We start from the raw sequence: 19,894 nt of genomic DNA on the forward strand, positions 1-19,894 counted from the left end.
TACTGGTACGGCAGTATCTCAATAGTCGAGACCGTAGAACTTCAGGCGCCGGCGGTAGAAGCGTACATTCTATAGCACATTTCGGGTCGCCTGCTGAAGGCCATGGTGCAGAGGGTGGATGCAGCATCGCCAATATATGGGTTTTTATGCCCTAAGCGTCGCCGGACGCCGGGTAATTTTAAGATGCGTCACCCGGTAATTTTTAATGAAAAGCCATTTACGCTGAGTAATGAAAAACTATTTACAAGCCACAAACTTATTTACAAGGTTGCATGCACGTGTTACTCCAAATAACTAATTTTACCCTAAAAACAGTCCGATTGTACAGCAAGTGTCAACTGAACATGTGATACTGCAGTCTGACCACCCTAATGTGACCGCAACTACGTAATCGTAAACTTGATGTTTACATTTTTTGGTGGGAACTCATTGCAACTGATTTCCGGACAAGCTTCACTGCATTCTGATCAATCCAACATACCGGAAACCTTACTTTTTTAAATAGTTGGCCAAAGACTGACAAATATATTAAATGAAAGAATTTCAACCTAAATGTGTCGGCAAGATCCTCTGAAGGAATTTTGCTACTGAAGCGTCGCCAAAGATCTTGTAATATTCATCCACTCTCTGCACAGTGGGCTGAAGGCCACCACTGCCCTGGATGTAATGGACCATCATGATTCCTGCCTTCCGGAATGTAGCCTTCAACACTTCAAGCCATCCTTATCTAGGCCGTGCGTCGAACCAGCCCTCGATCGAACGGCCACTTGTCAAAGGACGATAAATTTTGGAACAGAACTATGCTATCTGAAACCTAACCTCAGATGCGGTGAACATAAAATTACGTAATTTAACGATGCCCGGAAGTCATATTGGATACACGGCCTGGTGGTGCACGGCAGGTGGTGGTCAAGGCAAGAAGAGGACGAAGCCGAGTGGTGCATGGCTGATTGGTGTAGGTCCGGAGAGATCTAAGGTGTTCGATTAAGGGCTTATTGGTGCAGAAAATTGGTGGTGCACGGCTGCGCTCCCGCACATTACAATTGAATTGGCTGACCGATATTAATCAAAATGAATGAATAGAACAGTGTTTGGGTGTTGGTTGATAGATATTTGTGATTAAACTTGCAACAAAACATGATTGCCAATCACATGGGCCCAGTTTGACTCTGAAGTGGTACATGTGTTTACCTTGAGGCCTATTTTTCCAGGACATAGTGGTACAGTACATTTATATGTCCCATTTAAATTATTTTGATATTTTTTTCAAAATAGAATTTACCGTACTAGTTTGGATTTATTAACACATTATACATATTATTCTGGTAATAGAATGCTTAGGAGTTAGGAGTGAGGACCAATGAAAAATCAATATCCTAAATTTGTGTCTTTCATAATGGTACAAAAAAATGAAATAATAGTAGAAGAAGAAGCAATCAGAGTCAACATGTTTAAGTGAAGCTGGCTTTATGAAAACTGAAAAGATTCAAATGTCTTGACCTAAGTCTAAGAGACCTTATTTTACATCCTGGCCAGCCTGGACTTAGTGTTATGGCCATTTTTGTTGCATCAGGATTTTCACTTCAAATATATTTATGATTTTATCTAAATGTAGATGAAACGTCATGATTGAGCCACAAAATCTCAATTGAGTGGTATGTGACTGAAACTGAGATATTACAGTAAAAAGCATGATTTTTCCTAGAATTGTGTGAAATGCTTATGTTTTACAGACAATTCTTAGTGCTAGTGTCATGATGTGGTACAAAAATTTTATTTGATCTTTTATTTATTTATTTATATTTTGCACAGGTTGTTTGTCAGCAATGATATTCCAATCAATTTAATCTGACAATCTACAGTCAGATTAAAAAATATCCCTTTCTTGTTAGAATCTTCTCAATTAATAGTTAGCCTACTAGTTATTTACAATCTTCAGGAAACACTTGAAACCAGTTTAATGGGCATTCAAGATCTAATATCATCATTGGCAGACAATCCTTATTTTGGGGCAGGTTTTGGGCTGTTTGGGCTTGGAGCTGCCACTGCTGTGTTAAGGAAAAGCTTTATGGTAAGTGTCTTCACTAGTTCTTGACAATATTTTTTCACTGCATAACAGTGAATATTTGTCAAGTCAAATTTATATTTTGGCCTCTATATTCATGGCAAAGATTGGAATTTCATTAATCTGCCATCAGTTTGGGTCATCAACATAACTTGACTATTTAGGAATCTTTCACTGAACAAAATATGGGGAAAACAATGTTCATATTGAGAGACAATATAATGAGAATGACCTAAATTTATTATGACATGCTCTGCTACTAGTGCTGAAATTTAAATTTGTAAAAGTGGTTCATGTTTGCCTTGATTACTAACCTTTTATGACATTTCCAGATTGGCTCAATACTCTTCCGCCGGCACTACATGACCACACTTGAAGTACCGTGCCGAGACAAGTCTTACCAGTGGGTGCTTGCTTGGATCACCGAGAGAGGTGCTCAGAACACTCAACATCTCAGTGTTGAAACAAAGTTCACTCAAATCGAGACTGGCAAGGCAATTACAAAACATGAGTTCATACCCAGTGTTGGGGAACATTTCTTTTGGTGAGTTCTACTATTTTTGTGATCTTTCTTTCAAGTTGTGTTGAAATTTTGCAATCATTTTTATAAGATTAACTTGTGTGTGTATATATATGCATTAACTTCTTTTTTATGATTTATTTATCAAAACTGTCAAAAAACTTTTATAGATATGTCAACTTGTTATTTCATAAAATATTCATTTTGTGTGAAAAATCATTTCATATTATTGACTAAAGCCAGGAATAAATGGATTATCTTTTTGTTCAAGAATATATTTAGAAGTACAAGTTTGGTACAAAGGAAAGAAATGTAACAGAAATAACAATTTACACTGTGGATTAATTAAAAAGAAGTTCATGTCACCATGAATACCTTTGACGTAAGTTTTGTGTTTATTAGACTATGGCCAAATCACCATAACAATGACACGGCACGTCTAAAGAGTCTAGGTAAGCTGGTGATAATTCTGCGCCGTGTGTGTCAGGTACAGAGGAGCCTGGATCAGAGTGGAACGCAACAGAGAGGAGAAGACAATGGATCTACATTCAGGCACTCCTTGGGAGACAGTAAAGTTTACCACTCTGGGCAGAAACAGACACATCTTCTACTCTATGCTAGAGGAAGGTTAGCTTCTCAGTTAGGTACACTCTGTCAAAGGAAGCTTGGGGTTGATGCAAGGTTTAGACTTGGCACGGATCAGCACAGAGTTCATGCGAGAGGATGAAACGCTTCACAAGTGTGACCTTCCTACTCAGGTACTGTGGCTCAGGCATTATTGTGCAGCGCGATCGCTCTGAGAGCTCAGTAGACGTGCATTTGGCCGTTCCATTTGAAAGCCTAACTCTTACAAGTCTTGGACACCAACGCCAACTCTTCTACAGTCTCTTAGATCAGGGTAAGATATTTTGCTTCAGGATTGCTGTGAGTTTAACTCTAGATAAAATCGGTTGAAAACATAACATTTTTGTGACCAATTTTTAGGTAAATATTTTGTTTCACAAGCATAATATTTGTGATCTGTAATATTGATGAAACGTGTCAAGTTTAGAACATGTGGTCTCGCCAGCCCGAGAACTTGCCCTGGTCAAGACGGTCGGCAAGACGATCATGTACACGGCTATGGGCAGCGAGTGGCGCGTGTTTGGCAACCCACGCAACCCCCGACCCTTGCACTCTGTCGTCCTCGACACCGGCGTCGCTGAACACATCGTCCAGGACGTCAGAGAATTTATGGACAACTCCAAGTGGTATATTGACCGCGGTAAATTTATTTAGCTGATCTCATTGTATTGCATTCTGATCTGATCAGGTTGCGTTAGCAGTGATATAATAACATAAGCTTATTAATTGATCCATGCCCCATTCCAGTCAATAACTGAAGGAATCGGGTGGGATGAAGGGATAAATGCAGGATCGGGTGACTAAATACCAGTACACCACTCGGCTCTTAGTGACAATGCACATACTAATTTTCGAAGTTGTGTGTGCCTCATTCAACTCGTATGGCATATGATTTACCTTAGTTATATTGTAGTTTTAAATTACATACAATAGAGTTTCAAATTACACACAGTTTTAAATTACATATAAATTTCATATAACAATGTCGAAGTGTGGACTTGAGTTGATGTAAAGGAGATATCTAACTGAACGATATACCTGCAGCACGGGCCCTTAAAGGTACTACAATAGTTCTTTCATCAGGGTTCTAGTAGGAATAATATTGAACAAAACTGCTCACCCCCAATTGATGCTGCTCCTCAGGCGTGCCCTACAGAAGAGGCTACCTGCTACACGGGCCTCCAGGTTGTGGTAAGAGCTCGTTCATCACGGCACTGGCAGGCCACCTGCAGTTGTCTGTGTGTGTGTTGAACTTGAGCGAACGCGGCCTCACTGACGACCGCCTCAACTACCTGCTCGCCGTGGCTCCTGAGGTGATGCCGGCACTCTTTAGGTTTTAGTGAGAATTTAGAACTAATTAGAGTTAGTTCGCCTTCTGAGAATCTATTGTAAAATTAATTTAGAACTAATTGTAGTTAGTTCCCTTTCTAAGAATCTATTGAAAAATTAACTGTCGTGTGTTATCAACTAGAGCTTATTTTAGTTCACCGTCTGGGCATATATTGAAAAATGGAAGGTTTTGTGAAATAAACTAGAGCTGTATTTAGTTCGGCTTCTGATCATCTACTGAAATGAGGAAAGTTATGAGATTAACTAGAGCTTGTTATAGTTCATTTTTGATCATCTACTGAAAAAAGAACAGTCCTGTGTGTATCGTGTGTACAATATTATCATGAACTCAAAATTGATGAAACAATCATAACCTGGCCAAGACTGTGTTGTGGCAACGATTAAGATCGTAGGGACAGCTTGAAGTAATAATGTGGCTGTTGATGACTTCGGCCAGCTTCAATAATAGCGCGTCTGGTCGTGACTCTTCTCCCAAAATAACTAATGGACCATAACACTGGGAACACTTGAAAGTTGTGGCTGAATTTTTTTTTATGCTTCATCTGTAATTTCTTGCGCAGAATAGCATCATCCTGCTCGAGGATATAGACGCTGCCTTCGTCAGCAGGGAAGACAGTGAAAAGGGTGAGCAGGAGATAATATCTAGAGATTTTGTAGTATCATATTATCAGTCCTGCTTCCTTCTGAGATACATTAGCACCTACTAAATGTTCGGATAATTCATTGTCAAGAGTCGTAGTTTAGACTGTCATCAGCTATGACCTTTCTGTAGAGCACGCCTTGCCACAAAGTGCGTTTGTACCTATCCAATTTTCGGTGCTATCTTCTCATCGTTTTCATTCCAGCTGTAATAATTATGCATTAAAACATGAATTTTTCGCATTTTTTACGTATATTTTTTTAATAAAATTTTCATTAGATAATTTCAAGTTCAACATTAATAGCAATTTAAGAACGAAATAATTAATCAATTCAACATAAATATGAATCGCTGCTATTGTGTGCATAAATTTTCCTTTACTGCCGGAGGAATGCAAATATCTGGCGTCCTTAAACTAGAGCGTAATGTTCCAAAACAAATTTAATGTTTAGCATATGATTCTAATTAGTTCTAAATGTGGTCGGATACGTCGCAGCGTTGTTTTCCTGTACAGTGCGCGTGGCGTACGAGGGGCTGACACCGGTGACGTTCAGTGGCTTCCTTAACTGCCTGGACGGTGTCGCCTCCACAGAGGCCAGGATCGTCTTCATGACCACTAACTACCCTGAAAGGTGGGTTTCTTCATGACCCATCTTTCTACCGTAGTACTGGTATTACATGTCTATTGCCTTGAGTTGATATATAGGCTTCAATTATGCTGATATAAGATGCATTATTCATGATGATTGATGCGCCTTTTCTTATTCTCAATGATCTACGTAGGAGCGCAAATGACAGTTTGATAGCTTCATCTAGAACAACTGTAACCTTTGATCATGCACGGATGTGGATTGCATGTACTGATGATTACAATTATTGCAGGCTTGACCCCGCGTTGATCAGGCCAGGTCGAGTTGACTCCATCCATCACATCGGCCACTGCACCAAAGAGCAGCTAATGAAACTCTTCGAACGATTTTTCCCTGATGAACCTCCTAATTCAGCTCAGCGCTTCGCCGAGGTGGGTTCTAATTTTTTTCATTTATTGGACATTTTTATGAGGAGAATATAGGCTTTAGTTAAATGACATTTGATATTATTATGCTTATGATTTAAAAGTGCAAGATAAAATTAATTCATCAATATTCAATGTTTTTTGCCAGTTCAAGTCTGTTGAATCACGCAATTTCTAAATTCGAGCAGTCTATTTTGATATAAAAGTGATAAATAATTTGCTGCTTCATCCTAACTTCACTTCTCGCTAACTCGTCATTACAGTCGGCGCTCAGTGCGGGGACGCCGCTGAGCGCTGCTCAGGTCCAGGGACACTTCCAGCGCCACAAGTACAGCCCTGCGGAGGCAGTGAGTCTCGCTCACCAAGTCGTGGGTGACGACAGAAAGACCTGGGCGTCCTCTGGAACGTCATTGTCGATGCGGAAATTTAGTTCTATGTCAGTTAACAACGGCGCGCGGCCCTTCAGTTCAACTAGTTTTCTTCGACCGAATATTAGTAATGAAAGCAAAAGATTTTTTGGAAGTTCGTGTTGCCAATCTGGATTAACAAGTAAAAACTTGAAGACGAAGTTTTGTCCAAACGAATTATGTATATTTTACTTTCATAATGATTACCTACTGTTATAGTAATTCGTTACAATCTAATGTAATAAATAAATCTTGAAATTTGGCATTTGACTCATTTGATAACGAAATTGTTTGTATGTATGACATTCTCGTAATAAAAAGCCTTTCTTCGACAATATATTTTATTTCACTAAATTTTGGGTCGGTAGCAGTATTGATCAGGCCATCTGCCAGAGCCTGAGTGAGGGAGCCGGTGGGGGTGCTGGCGCAGGATGATCCGGGTGGGGAGGAGGATGTCGCTGCCCGCTGCTTGTGGCCAGGATGGGTAGCGTCGGGTGCAAGCTGCTCATATTCAGAGCTCAACTTAGGGAGTGTTTTTCACATTGGTGTAAACTTGCAAGAATCTACAGATATGTTTGTACTGAAATTAAATCTTTATCGTTTAACAATGGCATGCTATTATGCACTGAATATTTGATATCAAGACTTAATCTATGTCTGAGAATTACAGTAAACTTAAAACCATTGTCCAAACATGCTTCCTATAGTTTATCCTGAAGCACGATGCAATATTTCAAAAATAAGTATCGTAAGATTTCGGCCTCAATGGAGCCTAGACAAAGGAGGTATCATAACTTGTTTTTCACGTGGCAAAAAAAAAAGGCCAAAGTAATTTGGGCACAAACACAATCGAATTATAATTGAATAAATTAGACGAACATTTTATTGCTTTGATTATGATTGATTTTATTTATTTGAAAATGTCAAACGGGAAGATTCGTTTAGCTTGGTTAACTTTTACACCAGGAATTCGCCAAGACTTTTGAATCCTATGCAAAATTCTGCACTTTCGGTCTTTTGCGTACTATGTCCTCGTATCTTGTTTATAGGATTGTTCAAAATCTTTAAAACGTGGTGAAACCAAGATTGTTGCACAAACATTACTCTTATCGTGAAGTTTAAGAACCATCTTAGACACGAACTCTTACAGCGTTAGCGTAGCATTTGAAACTGTCTAACTCGATATTAAAGGAGTATTTATCTTGACTGCGTTCAGCTATTCATTGTCACTGTCGAAAACGCATTAAAAATCAAAATTTTCCCATCACATCTATCTATAGACACCTATAAAAATCTGTGTTAACCTGATGCCGTTGACGCAGTCGTCGTGAGCCGTAAAGCTGTCGTCGGGCAGCCGCGTCTCGTATGATGCGAAATCGCTCAGCTGCCACGACACGACGTCGCCGTCCGTCGATCCTGCGAGTAATGACCATGTGCAATTAAAACTAGCGAAACTCATTCACTATATCGTTAATAATCTAATAATATATTTGATTGCATAATTTACTCAGTAATAATGATTGTGAGAAGCATAACTAATGATCTGTGTGTGTTTTTTTTCATAATCTCCAGAAAGAACGTAACCAAATTGTGTCACAGCCCGTCAGTTCGAATGAATGTTTAGAAAAGCGATCGAGAACAGACGAGCTGTAGTTATGCAGCCGTAAATTTTAAGACTAGCAGTGCGTTTAACTTGAAATCTGTTTGGGGAAGACCTAGTCAAAAGCTAGTCAAAAGGCCTGTTTTTAGATCTCCGGTTGTCAGGTCAAGAACACTACATGCCTCGGCGACTTGCCAAACTTGGCCCTATTCTTCAATGCCGACACTACAATACTTGCTATGCTTTTCTGATCGGGAACTTTGGAAAATGTACACTACTACTCAAGTCAGGCACAAAGTTATCCTGCAACGATAGAATTGATTGAATCTCAGTCTAATTTCAAAGAGCGAAATAAGTTATAGTATCTGATCAATCAACTGTACAAAAAAAATATTTTTATCTGTTCGACGACAGTTCAAGTAAATTGGACTAAACCAGCAGAACCAGTATCAGCAACAATCAGCAGCATATCCGTAGCATCAGAATTAAAAAAATCCCTGAAGTATGAGAGATAGTAGTTTAGATGATTCCTTTAGGGAGATGATGAAAATTCGGGTGCTCCAGTCCTACAAAATAAATAAACTTGCATGTCCACATTTTGCACTTGCAGCAGCACCACTGACCTGACAGCAGCACCACTGACCTGACAGCAGCACCACTGACCTGACAGCAGCAACACTGACCTGACAGCAGCAACACTGACCTGACAGCAGCACCACTGACCTGACAGCAGCACCACTGACCTGACAGCAGCACCACTGACCTGACAGCAGCACNAAACACTCTTAAGGCGTTCAACCTTCCACAATATACAAATTCACGTCCTGATACAAATAATAAACACTCTTAAGGCGTTCAACCTTCCACAATATACAAATTCACGTCCTGATACAAATAATGAACACTCCAGATGCGTTAAACCTTCCACAATATACAAATTCAACAAGTTAACCACGGCTGTCCAAATGTATGTCATTACATTCTGACTTTGCTAAAATGTTGAGTGTTTAATGGTTATTAGTGGTTCAACTGCGAACAAAGCACAATATCAATACGTGCGTAGTCAATGTGTTGAAGCTACGACAATAGGTAAACTGCAACACATTTTCTGCCAGGATGCACAGACTGTTGTTTGAATATTCATGTCAGTTCCTAATACTGCATGAAATATTTCCTGAAACTCCAGTCGCTTGTAGTGCAAGGAACGGCCTTCAAACACACAGCGCATTTTCAGAGCAGGGTAGTCGTGACCCAAGTAACCGCATACAAAAAAATCCTACACAAAATAAACCATGCTTGGAATTCTCTTCTCTCCCTCCAGTCTAATAACAGAAGAAAAATATACGTCATCGATATCTATATTGTTTTTATAATATTGGTATATACCTATCAGCAGGTTAGCCCGATGTTGATCATTCCTGGAATTTTTGAAATTTTCCAAAATGTTATTCTTGTCATTGCCGTAATCAATAATTTCGTTAATAATGATAATAATAATAAAGCTACTGGTACTATATAAAATTATACAAAGATCCCTTCAAACCAAAATTTCATGTAAAAAATAGGACTCCCATTTCACTCTCATTTTTAAAAAATACGTGCAAAACTACTTCGCTTTTTCAAAATGACTTATATTTACCCATTGCAAATATCACATCTCAATTTATGATCCAATATTTTCTTATATTCAGACAGAACTGCACCTCGAACAGTGATTTAAAAACTGAACTCAGAACTTTTAAACAAATTTTAGTAAATAATGGGTTTTTAAATATAGAATAGTTGACACAGAAATATCAAACTATCGATCGAGAGACAACAGAACCAACAATAAAGCAATATCTTATGGAACCGTCAAACAATTTTTTACCAAAACCGAGTCCTACAGTCAGCCATCCACAATAATATCAAGAGCAAAACGGATAACGAAGAAATAAAACTTCTGCTTGATACAATCACAGAGGACCAAGAAATAAGAAAATCTACTACAAAAATAAGAAAATTAAAAACCTTGCCATGAACTATAATCCCTGTAAAAATCTGGAATATTTCAAGAAACTGATGTTGTTTATATACTTTCTATTAATATAGAAGGTTGCAGACTCTTCAAAATATGAACTACATTGGTCTTATTAGCACGACCTTAAGCCGCCCACTCACATACCATCTACAATCTGAAGGACCCAAGAACCACATGCGGGAGGCTCACAATGAGACCATCACCCGAGCGACATAGGAGGCCTGCACCAGCATAGCTATGCGGTACCCCGACCCATCGAGACTGGCGATAGCTGAGGCCCTCATTATCAAGAGTCGCGAGTCCAGCTATCAAGTTGCATGATACAGGATTCGTCAGGACGCTGAAATTATTTTCAGAATTATTTTAGGCTTAGATTTCAAACTGTATCCACAATACCCTTGATTTGTACTACTGTCATTTACAAAAGTTCAATTTCAAGTGTTGCAAAATCTTCAACTGCTGTATAATGAATATTTTGTATTCGAAACATCGCATTCCATTAAAATGTCATTTAGCTTTTTGATCTCCCGGCGCCAGCAAAAAATTGTGTTCGACTCATTGAAAAAACGAAAAAACAATGAGAAGATTGTTACTAAAAACCATGGTCTGGTCTTAAATCAAACTTGTATAGTATCAGGAAGAAACATTTGAGTATGTTTATACAACGAACCATCCTAGCGCCGGTGTAGAGCCTGTAGCCGTCGCAGGAGAAGGAGACCTGCGTGACGCCTCCTGTGTGGCCCTGTAGCACGCAGAACGCGCGACCCGTCTTGTGGCTGTACAAGCCTGTGGCAAGTCATGCCTTTAATAAAGACAACAAGTAATAATTGTTAAAATATTTAGGATTAAATATTAAGAAATTGGCAGTCCCACGTACTACATCACAGGTAGTTAATGATTTTTCAACATTGGCAGTGTCACGTGATCAGTAGTTAATAATTTAAAGACTATTGACAGTGCCACGTGACCAGTGGTTAATAATTTTAAGACTATTGGCAGTGCCACGTGACCAGTGGTTAATAATTTTAAGACTATTGGCAGTGCCACGTGACCAATGGTTAATATTTTTAAGACTATTGGCAGTGCCACGTGACCAGTGGTTAATAATTTTTAGACTATTGGCAGTGCCACGTGACCAGTGGTTGATCTCTGTTAGACTATTAAGAGAGCCCCGTGCCCAGTATTTTACATTTGTTCAACTACTGGCAGTGCCATCTGATTTATGCCCAAAAAAGTAGCTTACAAGTCAACTTCATGCTGTGCCAAGTTACACATTATAAGCGAAGGAAATATTTCAACTGAGATAGGTGTAGAACTACAAATAAAAATTAAATTATTGATCAACTATTAGCCACGCTCAAGAGTTAGTCAATAAGAGTCAAGTTCCATGGCTCAAGAAAATATATTTATGGAAATGTGAATAAGTAGCAGTCTCCAGTCATAAGATGTTTTCAAATATCAGATGTAATCATAACTGAAGCCGAGGTGCTTCAAACTATTTTTTTTCAAACACGACTCAATCAATGGAACGCTTGAATGAATTAAAGAACAATGTCTGATTTTATTCCCGAGTTTTTTATTCTTTATTGATGTGCAGTGAGTTTTCAGGAAATTATTGTTTTTCATTTTTTATTTTTATATTCTGCAAGTTATTTAAATTAGATATACAACGGTCAAGCTCAAACTCTGATATTAGGATACAGAGATTCAAATACAGAGAGGCACAGGATTAAATCAGAAGAATTAAAAAAAATTTTTCAAGGGGTGTTACGAACCTACTGAGCCGAGGTAGCTCCCGGCAGCCATGACCTGGTGCAGGTACGGATGATGGCTGAAGCAGGAGATGATGCCGTTCTGCTCTGCACACATACATGTTATTATTGACCCCGCAGCTATTGTATAATTCATGAGGGATTTACAACAGGACGCGGCAAATTATTGGGTAATAAATTGAAAACATTTACTATTTCGTGAAGAATCTGACAAAGGGGAATGAACAAAGTAAAGAATCTAAAGAAGGGCAAAAAACAAACTTATACAACTCTCTCACTTTACATAATACATCATTAACTATGTTCCAGTGGCACTATATCCAGTGGAGTACAAAGTGTTCTCAAAATAGTACGGACCAAATATAATACCAGCAGACAAAATAATAACACAAAAAAATACAAAATTGCAATTTTTTATAGGTCAATATTTTCCAAGTAAACCAGTGATAACTGATAAAAATAAGGAATTATAAGGGGAGTCTAGAAGTTAGTACTATTCATTCTCTATATTCAAACAATATTTCTTTTCAAAGCATGTGAGAGCATTTAAAGCAAACACAATCAAACCATTAATTCATCCTACACAAAGATGAAAGTATTGTTTATGATGACTTTATAGGGAGCTTCAATTGCCATTTCCATCCCAAATATAATATTTATATTAAAGTCACACTAAAATATTAATTTGTGATAATAATTAATCCCAACTAAATTTTTAAATAATAACTTAAAATGAATTAGGAAGATACGTGACAAATACAGATGATTTAACATTCTATCTTCTAAATTATTTGCCTTTATTATTCTAAAATCATACCTAAAAAACACAAAACCTGCAGATAATTTATGCTCACTTTTAGCACATATGGTTGAGCAGTTTCGACCGGGTCTGGCGGTGTCAAAAACTCGTATGATTTTATTGAAGCCGCACACAAGACGCAAGCCGTCGCCGCTGAAGCCAAGGCTATAAGCAGGCGCTATCTCGTCCAAGCTGTGACAAACACATTGTTAATAGACAGGACTCAATGTATACTATAGGACTCAAACTATTTTTATACTGCTGTAATATTTTGTTAGCAATTGACTTGTAACAATGGGGCTCAAACATTATTTTTTTGTTGTGCCATTATGTTAGCAATTAGCTTGATAAAATAGGATCAAAGTTTAGTACTAACCTCACACATTGTTGGAAATTGATTTGAAACAAGTCAACTCATAATTGTAATTTATTACCCTTCTATATTGTTAGTAATCAAGTTAAAACATTAGAATTTGGATGCGCATTGGTATGATTTCAATACGTAGTGTTACTTCAAAAGATGTATCCTAAGACATGCACTAGGTTATCCTGCCAAGCTATGTTTGTATGTATTGGTAACAACAAGGACGGCTGTAAAGAAACTGCTTGAGCTGAGAGGTAGTTGATTTTGCACACCCTCATGAATTATATTTTTCACAAAAAATATGCGAGTAACTTGATGAACATGCAACTCTCGTTTCCAACAAAAATAGTTAAGGTATAATTGGCCAGATACAATTTTTTTGTATAATATTATAGGAAACAAGGAAACAATAAAATGCATAATGAATAACAGTTTAGTCAAGATGGGAATATTTCATCTTCTGGAAATTAGAGGTAAAAAAGTTCATGTAACAGAAGGTATTACGGTATATGTGCTGTAACTGAGTGCGCAGAGCAACAGTGACAGCTGTAAACTATTGATTATCTTCAAGATTACTTACAAGGCAGTGTGGATACCAGAAGTAATATTAATACTGAAGCAAAACTGAAAGCATCACCAAAATGAAAATCATGTTAGCAACAACATCACCAAAAGTTCAAAAGCAAAGCAAGAGACAAGCAAGCTCACCATATCTTCAATGATGTGGCCAACTTGTCAATGAACTTGCAGCCAACAATGAAGATGTGGCCAACTTTTCTTGTTTTTAAATTCTTGAACTTGTGATTTAATGAATTTAATTCTCGAATTTGCAATAATTTAAGCTAATGATCTAACAACACTATATATATAATATAAACACGTACTGATTGTATGGCAGGTATGAGCAAACCAGGGCACCACTGCTGGAGTCCCAGAGGTGTACAGGAAGGCCTCGACAGCAGGACACAAAACTGTGCACAAATCACCTTGTCAGTTTGGAACCATTTTAGAAATTAAAATTACCATAAATATTGTGATGGAATAGCCGGCAAATTCTTCAGTAGCAGGGAAAAAATATGAATGATGCAAGAAATTTTAGTTGATCACCCAAACCAAAAGTGACAACTGCTCTCAATATGGTTTCAGTTAGAAAGTTGCTCTATACAATGAAAGTCACAGTAACTTAAAAATGATCATGTGTGTACATCAAGTCCTATGTTGGAGATATAAAAATCAAATTTTACTTGGCATAGAAACAAATAAAATATTTTATAATCTTTGAGAACATCAAGTTTACTTACAAGTAAAATGAAGCATAGTTGGCAATGATTTAATCAAACTGATTAAATTACTTTATTTTTCTATAAAATTCACAATTTTTTAAATATTTTAGATTTTTTCATTTTTTTATATTTAAGCTGATGAATAGACTTATCAATAATTGTTTACCCAAAAGTCCCAAAGTGGTAAACACCACCTTGGCCATTCTTGAAGGCAATAACTGCCCTTTTCAGCCATCCATATACTGTTATTGTTAGTAGGCTAATTGCAAAATAAAAATACCATTTCAGACAGACAAAAATAATAAATAATGAAAAAACAATAAAATAATTGCTTTTTATTTTTTTTATTTAAAAAAAATTACCAACCCTGAAATGAAGGTAATGCTAGTTGCCTCTCACCAGCGGGTAGAGGGCTGAGCATGCGATGTGAAGGGGTACCACTCATAGTCATACACCAGCTCTCCTTCCATGACATTAACTGTAAGTTCAGCTGATCCTTCATGCTCTGCAACCAACATATCATTTCTTTATATTTACTTCATTTTTCCTCAATTAACATTATATCATGGTAAAATATTATACAAATCATGTTAAAAAAGGGTATGAATTTGTTTAGTTTTCACCCACTTAAACCCACACTATACTAACACTCCTCTTCTAATTTAAATTAAACAATGCTATAAACATTGTTTTTTTCAAATAAATAAGCAGGTGAAGGATATTCAAGCATATTATAGTGTGATTAGTGCAAACAGCACCTATAGGGACCAGTAAATGTATTACCTATAAATCAAATCTATTATTTGAATACAAACATGGAGTGGGTTTAGTGACATTGGATGGCATGCAATAGCACAAACTAATAGCACAAATTAGAGCAAAATAAATGAAAAAATTGATCACATAGATAATTTTCTCTAAAAGACACATTTTTAAACAACTTTTTAACACAACATTGGTGATGATTTATTTAACAAACCTGAGGAAATGAGACATTCAGCCTTAGGATGGGTAAGGGTAAACTTCTGATCTGAGCTCAGCACTAGCAGCTGTGTGCCGTCTGGTGACCTTCAACAATCCAGAATGTCATAATTAAGGGGCGACATTTGATTCAAAGTACAACTGTTGTAGCAATGCAAATTGTAATGTTGTTGTTCCAATGCAAATTGTAATGTTGTTGTTCCAATGCAAATTGTACTTGCAGCATTTAAAATGGGTAAAAGATACCATTGACGCATTATATACAACAATGAAAGCTTAATATGGCAGTAGAAATAATATTTGTTATACTTTCTCCCAAGGAGTGCAGAACAATACAAAAAACTTACTTACTTATTGATATTGATAATACATGTAAATAACAAAAAACTCAAAAATTATTTACATGTATTTCACTAACCATTTGCAGCCTTTGGTATACTTGTCTTGATGAGAAAAGAGATGCGAATAATCTTGCAGTAACACTGGGTTCTTGAAGTTTAACTTGTAATTCATTGTGGCCATTGGAGAATTAACAGAACTTTTTTGAATTTTTGAGCCATCAATAAGTCTCTGACTTACAGGAGAATTTGGGTCATTAAAATATGACTTAGAATTGGCAGTAGGACCCATGTCCATTTTTAATATTGAGCTGCCGTCAGCATTGATGTTTTGCAGACGCTTTAATGTGAAGACTTTAGCTCTCTCAAGCATGTCTGCCAAATGCTCAGGAAGCTGTGGAGTATCAGTCATCCTCAAGTTTGAAGGTTTATCACTTGTAAGTTCAGGATTATTTGAAGAATCATCATGTAAGCTCTGGATTATTTTGTCTTGGCTTGTGTATGATCTGACATCTTCAGCAAGGTCTGAACTCACTACAGATTTCTCTCTGCTAATTTGTGGATAATCATCTTCCAAAGAATTTTCTTTAGTTTCATAGAAGTAATTGTTTGAAATGCCTTGAGAATCCTCAGCAATTTCATCATTTTCATCATGTTGGAATTTTCTTTTTTTCCCATTGATCATTTTGAGAGATTTAGCAGGATGATCATTTTCAGCTTTAATTTCTTGATTCCCAGCTACATAGCCAGCAATTTCCTGTGAGCTCGTTTCATTGTCATTGAAACATTCATAGTTAGATTCGTGATTTCTATTGGTAGTCAAAACTTTTGCAGGAGAAACTGCATTGGTAACAGTACCAAGTAATCTAAATACAAGGTCTCGCTGTAATTCCATTGCATCATGACCTTCTCTGCTTGACATTTTATCTAATTGCCTCACTGATTCTGAAAAAGCAATACAATTAGTGAATTACATGTAGCCATACAATTAAAATGAGAAAATCTTATATACTGATATGGAGTTTAATGAACAGAAATGTAGATATCAATAACTATAAGCAATAATGTATCATTCACCTGTGTCAGGGTAAGACCTGATATACTTATCAAGTCAAAATGTAGTCCCTAACATTATAAGGAAACAAGATTATAAAAATCAGAATTTTTCCTGAAATTTTGCTATGTATGATTTTGGATGAATTTGAAATTTTGCAACTCATGTTGAAAAGTTAATTTTTCTAGCAAGGATCTTGTGAATTAAATTTTATGAGAATACTTTAACCAGTACTAATCAAGTTTTCATAGCCTCATAGCACTTCTTACTTATGGTGCCAGCCTTCAAAGGTAAACTAAAAGATAAGCAGAATGGGAAGTTGAGTAAAAAATCTACTGAGAAGCAGTTCAAATGAAAATCAAGTGTCATTAATAGAGTAAATGACTCAAGCTGGAAAAAGTTTTCCATCATATTTGGACTTTAACAAAGCATAATTGGCAAATAAGTAGCAAATAAGAATGTTATCTAAATTTCAGGACTCAGTACCATCAAACGGGGTAATAAGGGACGGATTTCAGCGTTTTTTGTTAATAACTTCTTACCATGAAACATTCCATAAACAACTTTAGCCTCATTTAATACCTCTTTGCGAGGGCTATTGAATGGCATCTCCAAAAAAAAAAAAAATTTCATATGCTATTCGTAAGGTGCCAGACACAAAATAAAACCTTCCCAAATTACCCCTGGGAACAGGGTAATCCGGGACATTTGAAATAAAACTCCATTTTAAAATGTTTGAAGCATGCAGAGTGTACTCATCCATTACTAACAGTACTCTGAAGTCCTCCTCTTTCTTTGTAGATGATGTAGATGTAGTATAAATGACATTTTCTGTGTTTTTTACTCATTTATCTTTTATTGATAGTATAACGATATTCATTCATTACCGGATTATTTATGTGATATTACCGTATCCATAAACATGCCATTGAGCATTTACAATGACCTTGTCCACTGCAAGCTTCATATCAGCAGCTGTATATATAGCATTTCTTCTGTATCTGTAAGCTTACAGGATGGCTTGTGATTTCACACCATTTAAGGTTAAGTGAATTCAATACAATAAATAGATCGTAAAAAACATACCGTACCTGAAACAAAGGAATGTTTTAGTAACAACCATCGTGTGTTTTGGAGAAATAAATTAGAGTTTAGGTTAATTACTTTTCATTCCATGATGCCCAATGCACAATTCTATATATAACATTCTGTGCACAATTTTGTGATGACTGATGATGCATTAATTTTTTGATAAGTGAAATTTTTTTCACTGAGCAAGGTAAATCTAATCAAAATTCATTGTTGTTAATTAATATTTTTTCTTAACTGGAGACTTTGCTAACTGAATTTAAACTGTTAATGAACAAGAAGTGAAGTTAAAGAGAAGTGTTGTAAAATAAATAGATCGTAAAAAACATACCTGAAACAAAGGAATGTTTTAGTAACAACCATCATATGTTTTGGAGAAATAAATTATAGTTTAGGTTAATTACTTTTCATTCCATGATGCCCAGTGTGCAATTCTATACATAACATTCTGTGCACAATTTTGTGATGACTGATGATGCATTAATTTTTTGATAAGTGAAATTTTTTTCACTGAGCAAGGTAAATCAAATCAAAATTCTTTGTTGCTAATCAATTTTTTTTCTTAACTGGAGACTTTGCTAACTGAATTTAAACTGTAAATGTGTTTTAGGGATGTCCCTTATTACCCTGTGGAGGTGTCCCTTATTACCCAGTTACACGGAAATCGCTGCCATTTTTTTTTGAATGAGATATATATTTTTTTAGTTGGCGTTAAGACTTGTGGCGACAAAAGCGTCCACCAGCCTGATCCCTGTCAGAAAAAGAAAGCAAAGCAGCAGACTCGGAGCTCTGCTAGACTAGGTTGCTGCCCCACCAGCACACTATGGACTATGCAAAATGCAGTCTGTCTGTATAACCACACACTTGCTGTGTCTCCATATTAAAATCGCTCTCCATCATAGTAGATTCACCATGCCAGTCTGCAACAAAAATTGTGATAGATAAGAAAATACAGGCTGTGTTCAGGTTCCAAGGGACTCCAATGCTAGCCAAGGCAGTGATAAAGGCTGCTCTAGGACCTGCAAATCTAACACAGGCAAGCATGAAATACAAGATGGTGTCCTCCTGGTGACAAATAGAGCAGGTTGAGTCCTGTGCCATCCCAAAGCGGGCCCAGCGTGCACCAACGCCCGCATGGCCAAGGCGCAAATGGGCCACTGCACACTGCATTCTCCAACTAAGGCAGCTGTAGTCAATGTGATCAATAGAGTTTTCAAGAATCAGTTAAAAATGGCCACTGCCAGTCTCTGCAACCTGGCTGCTGCAGTATTCCTCCCATTGGGTGAGGAATGACTTTCAACTGGCACATTAACTCCTCAAAGCACAAGATAGAACAAGAAGATCTGTTAGGGCCATGAGAAAGGTTAGCAGCCTGGTCAGCAATCTCATTGCCTCTCACTCCACTGTGGCTCTTCACCCAGGAGAGGGAGACTGAATTTAGACCTTTCTGTATAAGCAGCATGTGAATTCTAAAGACTATTGAAGAATAAGTGGGGCACCAAGTGTTCCTGATGAGATACAAGGACTGAGTCTGTAAATATAACCACTGGGCGGCTTCGAAGATCTCCATGACTTAGGACTAATTCCAGTGCCTTGTAGATGGCAAACAACTCAGCACCCATTACACTGTGCAACAAAATTTTGAATTACCTGTATCTGATGTGTTTTTTACACTGATTCCATGTATGCCCTTGAAATTTCTCTAGCATGTCAGGTTTTCGAGTTATGCTTGTGAAAGTATTTTATGCATATAACTTCAGGGTCAGCCTCCAAAAATGAAAATACATTCAAAATAAGTATTGCATGGTAAAAGTGTGTTGGTGGTTTCAAATGCACTTTTATTGTATAATAATGGCTGAGATAATATTTTTTAGTGTTTGTACCATTGCTATTGAATTTTATGAAGGGTTGGCTTTGGTTCATTGTAGAGCACTGCTAAATGCTTCATGTATATTCCATTAGTGTCATTGTCT

The 19,894-nt window shown here is 37.0% G+C and overlaps 2 protein-coding genes across 3 annotated transcripts; one reads left to right on the forward strand and one right to left on the reverse strand.

The window, feature by feature from the left end:
- Nucleotides 1-1,650: 1,650 nt before the first annotated feature.
- On the forward strand, nucleotides 1,651-6,872 carry LOC108673945 (mitochondrial chaperone BCS1). 2 transcript variants are annotated; one of them, XM_018161836.2, is made up of 9 exons: nucleotides 1,651-2,071; nucleotides 2,398-2,609; nucleotides 3,344-3,483; nucleotides 3,655-3,849; nucleotides 4,353-4,522; nucleotides 5,120-5,183; nucleotides 5,714-5,831; nucleotides 6,082-6,220; nucleotides 6,478-6,872. In XM_018161836.2, exons 1-9 carry the CDS (start codon nucleotides 1,961-1,963, stop codon nucleotides 6,838-6,840), a joined length of 1,512 nt encoding a protein of 503 aa, XP_018017325.1. In that variant the 5' UTR covers nucleotides 1,651-1,960; the 3' UTR covers nucleotides 6,841-6,872. The 2 variants fall into 2 exon arrangements, with proteins under 2 accessions (XP_018017325.1, XP_018017324.1); XM_018161835.2 differs by lacking the exon at nucleotides 3,344-3,483 and adding an exon at nucleotides 3,073-3,212 and having other exon boundaries at nucleotides 1,654-2,071.
- Nucleotides 6,873-6,954: 82 nt separating this feature from the next.
- Nucleotides 6,955-16,725, reverse strand: LOC108673943 (telomerase Cajal body protein 1). Its single transcript, XM_018161834.2, has 10 exons — nucleotides 15,859-16,725; nucleotides 15,439-15,527; nucleotides 14,859-14,964; nucleotides 14,061-14,147; nucleotides 12,868-13,004; nucleotides 12,017-12,100; nucleotides 10,912-11,027; nucleotides 8,985-9,003; nucleotides 7,926-8,037; nucleotides 6,955-7,122 (listed from the first exon to the last, which is right to left on the reverse strand). The coding sequence occupies exons 1-10, from the start codon at nucleotides 16,698-16,700 to the stop codon at nucleotides 6,999-7,001; spliced, it is 1,716 nt and encodes a 571-aa protein (XP_018017323.1). The 5' UTR covers nucleotides 16,701-16,725; the 3' UTR covers nucleotides 6,955-6,998.
- Between the last annotated feature and the right edge of the window lie 3,169 nt (nucleotides 16,726-19,894).

This window comes from Hyalella azteca, unplaced genomic scaffold, assembly GCF_000764305.2.
Source record: "Hyalella azteca isolate HAZT.00-mixed unplaced genomic scaffold, Hazt_2.0.2 contig6920, whole genome shotgun sequence".
Lineage (NCBI taxonomy): Eukaryota > Metazoa > Arthropoda > Malacostraca > Amphipoda > Hyalellidae > Hyalella > Hyalella azteca.